At 51.1% G+C, this 15703-nt stretch overlaps 1 protein-coding gene across 3 annotated transcripts in view; it reads right to left on the bottom strand.

The window, feature by feature from the left end:
• Positions 1 to 6517: 6517 nt before the first annotated feature.
• The window catches only part of SLC39A11 (solute carrier family 39 member 11), a 55939-nt gene continuing 46753 nt past the window's right edge, over positions 6518 to 15703 (bottom strand). For all 3 annotated transcript variants that reach the window (XM_015879864.2, XM_015879863.2, XM_015879862.2), the window contains 3 exons: positions 9298 to 9396; positions 8034 to 8192; positions 6518 to 7825 (listed from right to left, as the gene is read on the bottom strand). In XM_015879864.2, the coding sequence (XP_015735350.1) occupies positions 7747 to 7825; positions 8034 to 8192; positions 9298 to 9396 (337 nt within the window). In that variant the 3' untranslated portion in view covers positions 6518 to 7746. The remainder of the gene's footprint in view (positions 7826 to 8033; positions 8193 to 9297; positions 9397 to 15703) is intronic.

The following is a 15703-nucleotide window of genomic DNA, read 5'->3' as shown; positions in this document are numbered from 1 at the left end:
GGCAGCACAGTGGTCCTCCACCTCCCACCTGAGCATCCCAATGCAGAGACACTGAGGGTCTGATAAACCTCAACAACCTCAGCCCCCAAACGTCCCAATATGGAGATGATGGGAGGGTCTGGGTGGAGCACGAGGCCAAATCTGCACAGGGAATGGAGCAAAGAACACCAAGCCATGCGATGCTGACCCCGTGCCAGTTTATCTATGGGCTGTGTTTTATATTTAAGTTAATTCATAAGAACTTTAAGGCTGAAATGCTGTTAGAAGTACATTGCACGCTCTGCCGCAGAAAGAAATTCATGATTTGGGCTCAAAAAGGTGATTCATTGAACATCCATTATAACGAGGAATAAAACCACACACACACACACACACAGTGATTTTCAAGGAGCCCCATGATTTAGTGTCTCTTTCTTTCTCTCCCCACACTTTTTGCCTCCTGCACAAGGATCTATTGAGAAGCTGCAGAACAAACGTTCCCTTATGCAGCTCCAAAAAAGTCTCCGTCAGTTTGTCTGAGACAGCTGCCTCCAAGCACGCTATGGTTACTCATTAACCAGGTCTCCCAGGGCAAGGGGAAGAAGGAGTAAACTTTATAGACCCTAAACCAGTGGCAAAATAATAATAATAGTAATAAAGAAAATAAATAAATCAGGTGTCCTGGAAAAGGAAAGGGAGAAAACAGGTGGCACTGGGAGCACCTCGGTGTGTGGACACAGAGGGTCTTGTGGCAATGGGCAGCCAGAAAGCGGCCCAAAGGGACCAGCAGCACCAGGAGCAAATGCATGGGGACAAAGGAGTGAGAGTATTAAAGGGAAAGAGAAGAAAGAGAGGGGACAGAGAGGCACTTGTGCTCCGCAGTGCTTTATATGCTCAGAGTGTGGGGGGAGGATTACTTCATCGCTGCAGTTGCCCGTCTCTGCTCCCCAATGGCTGGTTGCCTTCCCTCCTCCTTACAGGCTTTGCATGAGAATGAGTGGCTGCTGGGGACTAGGGGACGCTGGGGATATGGGGCTGCTGGGGTTGGTGTGCACTCTCCAGTTGTCCCCATGCTCCAACATCTTTTGTGCTGGATCTCAAAGATGGAACATCCCACCCAGCCCTGGGGTGGGTTCTGCCCTGCCCAAGAGAGAGACAGGCACCTTCCTGCCCTTCACTATCTCCCCCAGCCCTGCCCCACTGCAAGCACAGTGTCCTTGGGATGCTTGCACTAAGGATGCACCTTGCAGCCTCATTTCCCCCAGCTCCCACTTTTTGGGGAGGCAGCCAAGTGAACCCAACCAGCCATATATCCCTATGGGCATGGCATCATGGCAGGGCAGGACAGGGAGAGCACAGAGCATTGCTGTGACTGGGGCTGCTCTGTCCTCTCTCCATGTGGCAAAGGGAACTGGGAGATTCTGACGGGAGCAGTAATTAGAGTTGCAATAAAACACCGAATATAGCTGCAAAGACTGGCAGTAAATCAGCCCCTCCTGCCATTCACTGCCTGGGCCGGGGAGCCTTGGTCAACACCAGCATTAATTCCTTAGGCTTTATTTGCCATACATGCTCTCCCTGGAGATAAGAGGGGGGCAATTGACTGTAATTATCTCCCTGTATTTTGTCATGTGATTTTTTTTTTCCTCCCCCCCCCCTTCACAATTAAGGGATTGCAGTCAATGGAATGGGGTGTGGATGGAGCAGAGCCAATCGCTCTCCTACAGCACCCAGACCCGTGCCCCTCACCCCTATATCTGACCCACCCATCCCCTGCAGCATCTCCCACCCAGAGCTGCCCATCAGCAAGGATGTGCCCAGTCCATCTGACCCACAAAGCCATGATCTGCCAACAGCTGCAGAGGAAGGAGAGGAGAAGGCTGCAGGGCTGTGGTTCTGCCATTCAGTTCTCCCCAGGCAGCTCAGCTGGTGCGCCAGCGAAGCAGGTTCCCGACGATGAGATTTTTGTGAAATGCTAAACATCTGGAGCTCAGCCTCACAAGGCCGCCTTTGTGCAGCTGGTAAACTATCTGCCATAAAACAGCACTTGTTTCTGAGAGCTTCAAGGAGAGGGGGAGGGAGGAAAAAAAAAAAGAGAGAAGCCACCCCCGTGGAGGAGGAACCTCGGCCACTTCTCTGTTCTCAACAGGGTTTTCCACACTGTATGAGGTGTGGGCAGATTGCTTTGGCCAAGACACTGCCAAACCCCATTCCCTGGGCCTTAACCCTTGGCAAAGTGCAGCTCGCAGGACACGTTGCTGGGTTGCACTTAGGTTGCTGAGCTCCCCCAGCACAGCCCTATAGGAAAAATGAGCACATGCAACTGGGTGATGTCGTGACCAGCAGGACATGAAGGGCTGATGGCTTCAAGGAGATGGTGGCACCTCTCAGAGCACCTCCAGTGCTTTGTCACCTGCTGCCAACCAGAGAGATCAAAGGGCTGCAGCAGTGCAAGCAGCATCTATCCCAAATCCTGGGGGCAGGAGATAGGAGAAGTGGAGATGCCATCAAAGCACATTGGCACAGGGCATGGGGACATATCAAGGGATATATTTAGGGATGCTTCTGTCTGCCCAGAGCATGTCTGGGGGACTCGGTGCAATCCCAGCCCAGAGGAGGCTCCTGCTCACAGCTCACCAAGGGAGATTGAAGCACAGTATCTTATCAGCTTGTCATCTTGTCTAAACACAGAGCACGTCTGTCTAATGCTGTAAAGGAAGAGGCAGCTAAGTTCGGGAATTCTGCATCTTGCTTTGGAAAGCTGCTGTCAGGTGTGAGAGTGAGAAAACCCCTGCGGGACTGGAGCCCAGCTGAAGGTGTAGCACACCAAGAGGGGAGGGACAACAGCACCTGCTGGACCACAGCACCACATCAGGCTTCTCAGCACAGGGTGCTGCTGCCACCAAGTCCCCAAGCGCCCTGGGGAGCCAAACCTGGCAGGGACTGCTCCAGAAGAAGAAGGCAAAATCCCCCAACACCCTCCCACCCACCAGGGCTGCCTCGGCGCAGCTATTACAGAGGCCTCCAGGGCTTTCACACCCAGTCATCTGGGGCCTCCGTGTTCTAAACAACTTAATTTGTTTAATGACTCGAGAGGCCCTGGAGCCCCCTTGGTGTCTGGATTTGTTTCCTTGCTCTCTGAAAGGTTTATTCACAGGAGCACAGCAGCCACTGCCCAGGAACAGCAGGCAGCAGGGGGCTGACGGGTGATCAGCATCACTTCCAAAGCTCCTTGGTTCCAAGGCTGTTCCAGGGGAAAGATCCCATCTCCTGATGAGGGTCCATTTGTCTGTCTATCCATCCATCCACCTGGCCATCCATCCACCCATTCACCTATCTGTCCATCTATCCATCTGTCCATCCATCCATCCATCTGTCTATCTGTCCATCCATCCATCCATCCATCCATCCATCCATCCATCCATCCATCCATCCATCCATCCATCTGTCCCTCCATTGGTCCTTCTGCCCACTCAGCCCTTTCCAGTCTCTCCCTCCACTGTTTCCCAGCACACATTTTTCCATACAAGCTAATCTTCCCTTGGTTCTCAATGACAAATTTATGGCAGGGAAATTATTTTGCAGGAAAAGGAAAGCAGATCCAGGTCATTCTCTTCCCCAGGATTTTCACATGGCTTTTGGAGCACAGGTTCTCTTTTCTACTTCAGACACAGCAGAACGATTGTACAGAATGAGATGGGGAACAAGCGTGTGTTGGGCTCTGTAATGGTTTCATTGTGTGCATAAGAACATGAGAATGCAATAGGCCGAGAGAGATTTAAGCAATTCCCGCATGCAAACCAGCTCTGGACACAAAAGCTTTTTAGTTATCATCAGCAGTTTGTAAGATTGTATTAAAATAAACCCACAGGCTCAGTTTCCTGCTCTCACGAACCCCCTCATTGGATTACAAAGCTATAAAAGCCCCGAAATAAGGAAAGAGGCACTAAGACCAGAGCAATGCCATACAGGGACCATTCCCATACACACTCCCACCCACCCCCCACTGTTTGGTAGCTGTTATATCGCAGCCAGGGGAACACCCAGGAGCTGCAGCCCAGCACTCGATGGCACAATTCTCAAGGGCTGGCTGACCATGCAAGGCTAAATGCATGCTGAGAGCACCAATATACAGGGGAAAAAAAGAAGGGGTTGGCATTAAATCTCAGCAAGAAACTCAATGGCCCCATAGCATCTCCCTCAGGAGAGGTGCAGCTGGGCTTTAATTTCTCCTCTTCCCTCTCATCCTCTATAACACGCTGGCTCTTGGGACTTGGGGCTGGATGGGTCAGAGCACCTGAGCTGGTGGAAGCAGAGGAATGGCTGCGTGTGCACTGCAGAGCTCGGGGATGGGAGCTGCGTGTGTGCGCACATGAGACTCAGCTTTAATTGCAGCCCCGTTGCCAAGTACAACAAAACGCACAACACAAAGAATAGAAGTCATTTTGTTTGAAGGGTTGAATTGTTTCTCTCCTCAGGGGTGGGGAGGAGGGAGGTGAAATCCATTCCTTTCTAAGCAATGACTCAGGTGCTGCCATCTCCCCCTGGGCGCGCATCCCTGCAAGCCCGAGGAGTGTTTTGCACCGTGTTTTGTTTTACGGCACGGGGCTCTAATAATGGGATTATTGTTCGGGTTGCGTGCAAAGCTCTCGGCTCGAGGTTTGCTGTCCCCGCCCAGCCCTGCAAACCGCAGCCTCCATCACCTTCAACGTCCCCAGCGCCCGGCGAGCACCCAGCGCTGCATTCCTGCTCCCTGACTCAGCCACAAGGCACCGGGTGAGCGTAGCAGTCCCTGCCCCTCTTGCACAACCACTGCTTTATCCCATCTGAAGACCAGCGACTGGGGGCAAACCCGTGTTTCCCACAGCTCACTGCTGGGGAAAGACCCCCCCATCCCACCCCCAGGCTGCTCAGAGCTATACAGAGCAACGTGGGATCCCCCTGAGCAGCCCAGCTTTAGGCAAGGTGTGAAGCAGCCCCACTTAGAGCAAAGAGAAGAAGCCCAACACAACACACAGCCCAAGGGGTGGCAGGTGGGAGGCTTCGCTATGCCAAACCCAAGGAAAAGCCATAAATTCCCACAGTAGTTCCTGCCACTGCAGGACAAATTGCCAGTGATGTTTGGCACGGCTCTGAGTGCCTGAAGCAGCAGATTTGCAGTCACAGCCCCATACAACACCAGCTCAAAGCATAAAACCACACTTATAATGCTATCAGAAAGCCACAGAGTTATATTTGGGGTTACTGTTAAATCTGACGTGCTGTTTAGGAACAGATCTTTACCTTTTGGGCTTTGAGGCTTCTGGATGGAGTGGGGCCACACCTGAAGTTTATCTCCAACCAGTACAAGAAGCCCTTAATGCTTTAGGATATAACCCAGCAATCCAACATTTCTGTCTGCGTGGGGCTTTACTGAATAACTAGAGAGGGGGAAATCCCAAGCTCGGATGCTGCTATTTCACACTGGCATGAAGCAGAGATGCAGCCATTGACCACAGCAACCCTGTGGTGGGCAGGGACCAACCCATTGCTCTCCATTCCCACCTGTGTGATGTGGGGCAGAGCCAAAGTGGGGTGATCCCCCCCCCAGCCCCAGCCTTAATGCTTCTCTCCCCCCACTCAGTGCCTGCAGCCCAACATTGCCCCACACTTGGCTGCTGCTTGTGTCATCTTTGCTCCCAGCTCCACCTTTTAATTGGCAGCTATTGTTTCCACACATCACTCCAGGCCTGGCTCCCAGCCAGCCCTTCAATCGTGGCAAGAAATAGATGTATAACTTCATTCACCTCCAGGGTAGAAACAGAAAAGAAGGATTTTCATCTGTGTTTTCTGCATCACCCTCCTTGCCCTCCCCTACAGGTCCAATGTACATAATTATCTCGGCTGGCTACATCTAAGCAGGATTAAGTGCATTATGTGATATTATCTCTCAGCAATCTGATTACGAGGTTGCCTTTAAATGCATAATGTGTTTTTTTGTACCAACTTACACCACACGCCAGAAATCAAACAAGAAAACATGACTTGCAGCCCACAAAGAAAAACCAACCCAACCTGTGGGCACCTCCAGGGCTGCCATGTTCCATGGGACAACATTGGAGCCCAAGTTCCATGGTAAGGCTTTGGAACCCAACAGGGTTATGGTGGGCTCATGGAGGAAGGGCCATTGTGTATGCCCCCAGGGACATACATGGCCATCACAGCTCAGCTGAAGAGGAGGAGTCCCCAAGGGCTGCTTTCTTTTTTTCCTGAGGGATTTGTTGTGGTTGGTTTTCAATGAGTCATAAAGCATGAGCCAATGTCAGGGGTTGGAGCCAGGGCGAGCCTGGCTGCTGCTGTACATACAGTGAAACAAACCCGTGGGTGCCGTGTACTGCAGATGCCTTTCCTTGGCTCTTGTTTTGTTATTTCCCTTCCCCAAGCTCACTGCCTTCCTGGTTGAGAGGCAGGACATTTGTCAAGCCGAGAACCACCAAACCATTAAAGAAGAAATGCAGTCAAATGGAGGGAGGAGAAGAAAAGGTACGGATTTACTGCCTTAAAATAAATCAGTGCAAACGCCGAATTTCCCATTTATTGAAACCAATCACAGTTAAAAGGTCAAATCCATTGGCAAACAGTAGTTTTGTATCATCCGGAGTGACGTACAAATGAAGTACAAATGGAATCCAACCAAAATAACAAACCAAACAAAAGTGCGTGGCTCTCCCTTGGCTCACCCAACCCATCCACCCGCTGCCTTCCTGCAGCCCTGTTGGGTGCAGGTACAGCTGAGATGCTGCCAAACCATCCAGTTACTCCTGCTGGAGGGCCTCATTAACCTCATTAGTCTTCCTGAAAAACAGAACAGCCCTAGAGTGTGGATCTCTCCACACCTGCATTCCGCTCCCTGCTTAAGCATGGGTTCAACCACCCCATGGTTGTTGGATAGGAGATGTTTGAAAGGAAGAGGATGAAGAGGCAGATAAACATGGAGCATGGGTGGATAATTAACGCGCACTGATAAGTAATTTCATCCCAGCGCTGCTCAGCAGGACAAGAGCTGGTCCTGGCTCAAGGTAACACAGCACCATGCTCAGAGTGACAAGCAACCCAACACAGCAGCTGGAGAACAGCAGTTGCTTCATAGTGCTGGGCACAGCCATAGACCCAGGTGGAAATGCATTGTGCCATACAACGATCATGTAGCAACAACGTGGATGAACAACCAATAAACACCATGACACACTCCCAGCACTGCAGGATCCACCAGACCAACCTGCTGCCCCCAGGGCGCTGCACGTGTCAACCCAGACCTAACGCCTCCACCACCGTTCAAAGCCAGGAGTGGAAATTGAGACTCTTAAGGAGTTTACTGCATTCAAACACTTTGGTCCTTAACCGCAGCCCGGCTTAAGCACACGACGGTGAATTTCTAATCTTCTATAAGGATGATCAAAACCAAGAGAGACCTGAATCAGAGAAACAACCCCAGAACTGCAGGAAAATCTGCAGCCCGGCCAACACGTCTCGCAATAACCTTCTTGGAGAAAACAAATCTGGTGGCGAAAGGAAACCAGGACCTGCAAGGAAGCACCTGTATTTGTGCTTGGAAAACCATTGACTTGATGTTATGAGGAGCAGATATATAAAATTATAGGAAATTAACACCAACCAGATCAAAAAAATATATATATACCAAAAAAGTCTAAAGCATAATGCATGTCCAATTCCAAATGCCACCATGGGAATTGCTGTGAAGTCTTCTCCTAGGGAGCAGCAAGCTGCCTACCCAAGGCCAACGTCCAAGGACATCATCACCACGAATCCAAGTATCGAGGTCCAGGAAGCCAGCTTCCCATTGCCACTGCAGGGAGAAAGAGGAGGGCATGAGTTCCACCAACCCATCCCATTGTGCCCATGGACCTCAGTGCGACATCTCCGCAGTTCTTCAACACCTCCAGGGATGGTGACTCCACCACTTCTCTAGGCAGCCTGTGCCAGTGCCTGATTGCTCTTTCTTAGAAGAAACTTATAATATTTAACCTGAATTTAGGGTCAGTTGGTGGTCTCACCTGGTCTGTGCCTCGGGGATGATATCATCCATGACCACGTAGACCATGGCTCCGGCAGCGAAGCTCAAGGCATAGGGGAGGAGAGGCTCTGCCACCACCACAGCGAAGGCTCCCAGGATGCCAGCCAGGGGCTCCACCATGCCACTCAGCTGCCCATACCTATGATATAATGGGACTGAAAGTCACTGGGCATCCCCTGAGTTCCCCAGGGCTGGAGCAGGGGCCACACATCTCAGCCCTCACACACAGCAAGCACCAGAAAGCAAAGGAATATGACCAAACCATGTTGATTTATCCAGGAAGGGAATTAAGACATGATCTGATGCCTTCCCCTTGTGAGATCAGGGAATACAGGGATAGGTAAGAGAGGAAGTATTTCCAACCAGTGTAGCTCAGCCTCCCCACTCTTTCCCCATTCTTTCTTTCTAAGGCTTTTTTAATGTGGCCATGAGAACTCATTCCTCAGCAGCCCCAGTGCAGTCCCAGCACTCACTGCAATGGAGATGGGTGGGAAGATAAGAAAACAAAGCTTTGGAGGGAGCACCCCCCCACCCTCCCATCTATCACCCAAGCACAGCACATGTGCACAGGCAGGAACGCAGCCCTGTGCCTGCAGAGTTCATGGCCTTGGCTTTTTCACCTCAGGGAAAAGGAAAAAAACAAAGTGGGTTTGAAACGCAGCCCAGAGTGAAGTGAGAGAATAAAAAAATATATTAAAAAAATAAGGAAAACAAAGTAAAAAATTCCCTTTTTTGGTGAAGGATCTGGGAGCTGACCACAGGCACTGAGCCATGCTGGGGCAAACCGCAGGGCTTGGGGCTGAGCCCCACTCTGAGCTCAGGGCACTGGGGCATCACCCACTGCAGGAGGCTGGAAAACAGCCCCAGGCTCAGCCATGGGCAGTGCTGGCTGCAGGAGCTGCTGGTCTAAAGCACAGCTCCAGCAAAACTCTGCTGGCTGAGGATTTCATAGAGACCACGGCATGCAGCCCTTGGCCAACACAAGTTCACCCCAAAGGCAGCCCAATAGAATCACAGAAGAGAGCCAAAGAATCATTGAGGTTAGAAAAGACCTCCAAGGTCATCAAGTCTCATCCCATCACCGTGTCCATTAAACCATGTCCTTCTGGACCACAACTCCAGGGATGGTGACCCCACCAATGTCCTGGGCAGGCAATGCAAATGGGTTCAGGGCAGTGAGTCACAGGCACCTGCTTATAGGAGCTGTAGGTCAGGGGTCCCTGCTCTGGCAGAGCTTTGCTTACCAGAATGCTTTCCACGTGGAGAATCCTGCACCACGCAAAGGCAGGCTGACAGCAAGGCCTTCGGGGAAGTTCTGAATGCCAATCCCAATAGCTAAGTTCCTACAAAGAGAAAAGAAGATGTAGATATCTATATCTGTATTGGGTGTAAAGGACAGGCTAAGAAAGAGAATAAGAGAAAGGGAAAGGAGAAGGAGAGAATTGGTCTGTCCATTGGTAAAGTAATGCAGGAGAAGGCAGACTGCTGTGAGGACCATTTCTTCAGGCACAAAAGATAAAAGGCTTGATAAAAGGGGGTTATAACAGGAAGGCAGGGTAAACTTGAGCTGCTCCAATTAAAGCTCTATATCCCCAGTGGCAGAAAACACGGCTCTCTTAGAGCTTAAGGCTCAAGGACAGGCAGGAGAGGTTTGGAAGGATGTTCAAGGGTAGAGAACCAGGTAAGGTTTGTCCTTTTTCCATCTCCCCTCCAGTATTCAGCCCCAGCTGCGTGCTAACTGTCAGCACAGCATCCATCCCCAGAGCACCCCACAGTCCCCAAGCCAGGACCTTCTCCAACTCAACCCCTCATCCAACATGGAAGCAGCTGATGGTCAAGAAACAAAGCTTTGCACTTGTGGGGTCTGTCTGATCTCATCTGTAGCTGCACCCTGAGCCCCTCCACCAGGCACCTCATTAAGCTCCCCACTACCACCGCAGCAGTGTGCACACATCTGCATGTCCCAAGGATTACTGGGACTCCCAGCTCTGCAGGCAGAGTCAGGGGTTCCTTGGCCAACAGCTGAAAGCTCCTTTTAAACACTTGTTTCCTATTAGTAAAATAAGACTGGTGAGAAAAATCTCTCCGGGTTGTTTAAACTTCAACCATGGTTTACAGAAGAGGGGAGGGGAAGGGGGGGGAGAGGCTGTGGGTTTCCCTAACCAGGACAGGCTATTACAATCAAAAACATTATTCAAGGGAAAGAGAGAGAGAACGGAGGGGGAAAAACATCCCTTTTAGAAAACACTGGAGCCGCTGTCTGTGTGCTGGGTTTTTTTTTCCTCCTTCCCTCGCCTTCGCACAAAGCAGCTATTACTAGCCCCAACCACAACAAATTAATGGGGTGGGAGAGGGAAGTGTGAATGGAGGGGTCTGTACGGGAAGCAGCAGCTCGCTCCCCCCTCGCTGACCCCTCACTGCAGGGCTGCCCAGGAACAGAAGCAGCCCGGAGGGGCACAGGGAAGGGGATTTAAACAGGGAGAGACCCAGCAGAAGCCCAGATGGGTGGGCTGACCCCTGCCCTTTCCCTGCCCTCTGCCCCTATAGCAAACCCTTCAGAGCTCCCCTGAAGGGGGAGGCAGCAGCAGTGTGCCCCCCTCTCCAGGTCAGGTTTTGGGTTAGGGTTTTCCAAGGACGTAGGTGCAGGTATCACGCTGGCACGAGGCTCAAGTACATTGCTGAGCCCCAGCACTATGGAATGTGGCATAGGGAAAGGGTCTCAGCTACAGGGTGGCATTATCCCTCTGCCACCTCATGGCCTCAAGTCCCTCCAAAGGGCTCTCACTTGCTGAAACCACTCTCCATCACCCAATGGGGCCACTCATTCCTTCAGTGCTTCCTATCACACAGCACCATTCGGATCCAGCATCTCAGCAGAATCAGAATAAATCCTGGGTAACATAAAGGCTGGGAACACTCCAACCTCCCTGTCCATCCTGCCTTGACTCCCTGCATATGGGTGATGCCCAGGTGCTCAGGCAGAGAATATTGAGTTCTGATGCCCAAACTGGGAACAAAATGGTCCCAGGAGATGTTCCTCCTCCCTTGGCTGCCAACTCGTGCACACCTCACACCTCAGTGTCGAGCTGATGGCACTGAGGTCGGTCAGAAAGCAACCAAATCGCATAAAGCTGCATTGTGCACCAGGAAAACAAAGGCTTCCTTATTACGGAAATAGGTGGGGATTCTTGGATGGCTTCCCCCTGCTGCAAAGAAACACATTGTAAAACAGATGCACAAAGACAGCGTGGAGCAGGCTGACACAAGGACTGTGAGACACATAGATGGGGTAGAACAGAATCACAGTATAACCCAAGCTGGAAGGGACACAGATCAAAGAGTGCAACTCCTACAGAATGGTTTGGCCAAGGGGGCAATGGCAAAACATTCAGAGACACTGGGATCTACATTGGGGAAGGTAGGGAATAACTTCAAAGTGCTCGAAGCACAGCCCGTATTGTCCATTGGGTCACCTGCACCCACCTAAAAGACATTAGGATAAGCTTCAGGTCAAACTTAATGTACAGAGAGACACTGATACACAGAAAGAGGAATCATTTCCTTTCCCAGCATTCAACCTCAGCTTTCCCATCTGTAAAATGGGCACAACCCCTTTTCCACCTGGTCACACCACGAGTCCCATGGAGGGTTCCACACTGCATTGAGGTGTGGATTCCAAAGGAGAAGAGGTGAAGCTGTGGCTGAGCCCCAATGGGGGAGCACCAGCACCCCAGGAGCGCTCCCCAGCTCACTGCCAACCGCCGCGGCATCACGCTGGGAGACTCCAAGTTCACTTTCAGAAAAAAAGTTGGCATCTCTGCATATTTGCAAGGTCAAGGCACAGAAAGCCTTCTATAAGCCTAAACCCTTGTTTTCAAGGGCCTATTCTTTTACAAACTGATTATGAAAGCAGGCTACATATTCTTAACAAGCCCCTTTTCACTACGGCTTTCAATTCCCTCCAGTGTATAATGTGCATGTGTATTCTTGCATGGCAGGCCCTTACATACTGTTTTGATTGTTATCGTCTTGCCATGAAAGGGCCGATTGTTTTGGGTTCCCAAGATTACATCATGGCTTCCCACTCGCGCTGCCTGGCGAGGTGTTTGATCAGGGCTCGCAGGTGGGAAGGAGCCCTGCGGTGAGCGCGGGGCCCTGAGCGTTTCCCCATACCTGCCCTACCTGTTCAGCGCAGCTGCCTCGGCACGCCAAGCTCCGCGCAGCACTGACGGTGCCTCTCACGCGAGGTTGGGCTGTGGGGTGCTCCCATCCTGAGAGCAGCTGTCCTCCCTGCAGCAACGAGCGGGCTGGGAGCAGGCATAGGGATAAGGTGGGGGTTTTATGGGACAGAAAGGTGAAATCAAACAAGTGCCTCGTCATAAGGGCTGGAAGGGACCTCTGGAGGTCATCAAGTCTGAGTTGATCCATTGGGGAGCCAACAGCCAGGCTCCCATCCAACCTCGGCAAAGAATGAAGGCTTTCCAAGTGGCTTCGGTAAAACTAGAAGAAGCAAAAGGCACAAGGGAAAGAAATAACATGGCACCAAGCAGTGGGAAAGACGCAGAGCTCAGAGCCACATGGATGAATATATCAAGCCAAGACCACAAATGCACAAGACTAAAACTAGCAAATGCCCGGCTGCAGGGCTTTCAGCAGCCCAAACGTACATCCTTGAGCAGTGGTGGCATAGCCTAGCTGCTCCATGCCTCTCTTGGTGCTGCTTTTTGTCACCACCCCAAATCCGCCTGCCCCGCTACACATAGCGTGCCGTGCGGTCTGCATCCCATCTGCTCGCCTGGCCCCCTGCCAGCCTTAAACATACACAGCCCTGGGTCCACACGCAGTAAACATTTACAATTTTAGGAAATTTTACCTTTAATTTATCCCAAAGGCACATGAGTAAAGTTGAACATCATAAAAGCTGCTCTCTCCTCTGCCCGCAGCAACCGGGATGTGAACTTGAGCTGGAGAGCACGAACCCCCCCAGCACTCACAGCACTTTGCCATCGCTTCCAGGCAAAGGGAGGAGGCAGGTGAAGGAACATGGGCTGTGGGGAATGGACACAGTGGGGACATTGATGCCACGAGCATCCCCCTTAGAAAGAAATCAGCTCACAGAGGGGCTCAGGGACATCCTTATGTGCTCAGAGCCAAAACTGAGCTGCCCACTGTGTGGGAGTATTTTTTCCCTTGTGGGGAGAGGGGGTTAAAACTCCATATTCTTATCTGCCCTATTACTTCTAGAACTGTTTGACTTTCTCTATCAGCCTCATGCATGGGGTAAAAGTCCGCATCTCCCCCTGCCCACAGAGCACAATGCTGAGTTTCATCCCTCTGCTCTCACTGCAGCAGCAGGGATGTTCGAGCTGTGCTTTTCATGTGCTGGGTGCTCAGAGCAAAAATACACACACACCAAAGGTCCCACATTCCAACTTCAACGTGAACAATCTGTTCCCAACACTGTTCTGCTCTAAAACGGTCTTTCCAGATAGAAGGAAAAGTGAGAAAAAGGAAATTCAGCCCCAGGAAGGGCAGAGGGAGGCTTGGGGCAGGCAGTCCTATGACAGCACCAGGGGATGCTTCATTCTACAATCATTCTGCAGAACGAAACCTTTGCAGAGAGTACCCAGAGCAAAGAAAAGCACCTGCACCCCTGGATGCACAACAACCCCAAAACTGCAGAGATGCACAAGAACAGCCTGACTGCAAGTGATGCTCTGAGCACAGCACTGAGCCCACTTCCTTTTGCTACACCCAGATCTGAATTTTTACATATTCATATCGGCACGCCCATAAATAATGTGATTTTAATGATGTGGCCGCATTGATTGTGGGTAGGGCTCGAGCTGGAGGCAGATACAGAACCTTATAAAGGTTATTAAAATATATTTAGAAATTAAACACACAGACAGGCTGGGTGGTCTAAAAGCAGGGCTGGGATCGCAGCCCACCTATAAACCCCAATATAAGCTGCCCGTTAACATTTACAGCTTCACCCAAAACACCAACCTTCTCCCTTTGTAGGACTCGACAACACAAGCATGTTTCACATAGAAAATTACTTTACAGGAGAGCGATAGGATGAGAGGAGATGGCTTGAAGTTGCACCAGGGGACATTCATGTTGGATAAAGGAGGAGCTTCCTGAAAGAGGGGGTTGAGCACTGGTATAGGTGCCCAAGGAATGGTAGGGTCACCATACCTGGAGGTGCTCCAGAACTGCAGGGATGTGGCACTGAGGGATGTTATGAGCACAGCAGGACAGGTTGGGGATCTTGGAGGTCTTTTCCAACCTTAACGATCATATGATTCCACAGATAGATGCACACGTGTGCTGGTACCTGTTGTCTCTTGGACGACTGAAGTGACATCCCCAAAGAGCCAACAGATGGACACACCATCTCCATAGGACTCAGGGTAGAGCCCAGGGGTGATGGACCCAAGGGTGCCCCAATGGGCTGGGGGGGCTGTAAGTGATTGCCACGCACTGCATGCTGCTGGGTACCAGTGCCAGTAGTTAAAAGTAGAATGAAATACACAGAAATGGTTTCTCCCTTCCCTGTCCTGCAACATCGCTGCTAAAATGCCCCTGGAAAGAAGTGTGAAAAAGCACCAGAGCGGAGCCTTTATGCAGCCCCAGACCTGGAACTAAACAATTTACTAACAGATGTAGCTATAAAAAGCCCCATTATCACATCTTGTACGGTAACAATGTCTTCATTCAAACTGCTTCCCCTCCTCAGAAGGTTTATTTTCAATCCATGCTGCTACAGAGAGGCACGGGCTGTGGTGCAGAGCCAGCCCCTCGCTCAAAGTGAGCCTTGTTCAGCCTTATCTTGATAAGATAAATAGGGATAATGGCTTTTTCTTTCTCTGCTCTTTTATTTGCCCTCTTTCTTTTCTTTTAATGGGAGCTGCAGTGCAAGTCAAAGCTGGTGTGCAGACACCCACAAGGAATGGGACAGGAAACCATTTCCCTGCGTCACAACAGACCCCACTCAAGAGGTCTCTGCTCCCTGCTGCACCTCTCCTCATCACAGACAGAGCAACAAGGCACAGGAAGACCCCACATTTACCCTCCTGGCACTGCAACAAGCTGGGAAGCAGAAGGATGCGCTCAGTGCAAGCTGCCTTGGGGCCACATGCACCAAATGGCACGGCATCCATGCCTCCATCTGCACAGCACCCAGCACCTTCCCAGCACTGCTCAAGGATGAAGCTGAAGCCCTGAGATTAATTAATGAACTATGATAAGAAACACAGCACCCAAGGAGCAAAAGCCAACCCGCACTTGCTTGAGGGACACAAAGCCAGGCATTCAGAGCATGGGGAAAACATTCAGCACCCAGAAAGGAGAAGCTCCCAGCTCAGTAACCATAGCATATACCTGCAGGACAGGTTAATTAAGAGGTGCTTAATAAGCATCTTGCAGCAGCTTTGTTTTGTAACCAGAGGCTGCACTGCAGGATGGAGCAGTGGCTGAGGAACACACAGAGCTCAGGGCACAGAATTCCCCTCCAGCCCCACCACGCAGCAGGAGGAGGCGTTTCCATTCAGTGCTCCCATGCACATCCCTGGATTCAGCTTCCACATCTCCATCCCACCTGAGCCATGTTGGCTCCTCCGTGACCTATTCATAGCAAACAGACAG

This window comes from Coturnix japonica, chromosome 18 (assembly GCF_001577835.2).
Source record: "Coturnix japonica isolate 7356 chromosome 18, Coturnix japonica 2.1, whole genome shotgun sequence".
Taxonomy (NCBI): domain Eukaryota; kingdom Metazoa; phylum Chordata; class Aves; order Galliformes; family Phasianidae; genus Coturnix; species Coturnix japonica.
The sequence above is the reverse complement of the archived record's forward strand: the minus strand, read 5'-3'. Positions and strand labels throughout refer to the sequence as shown.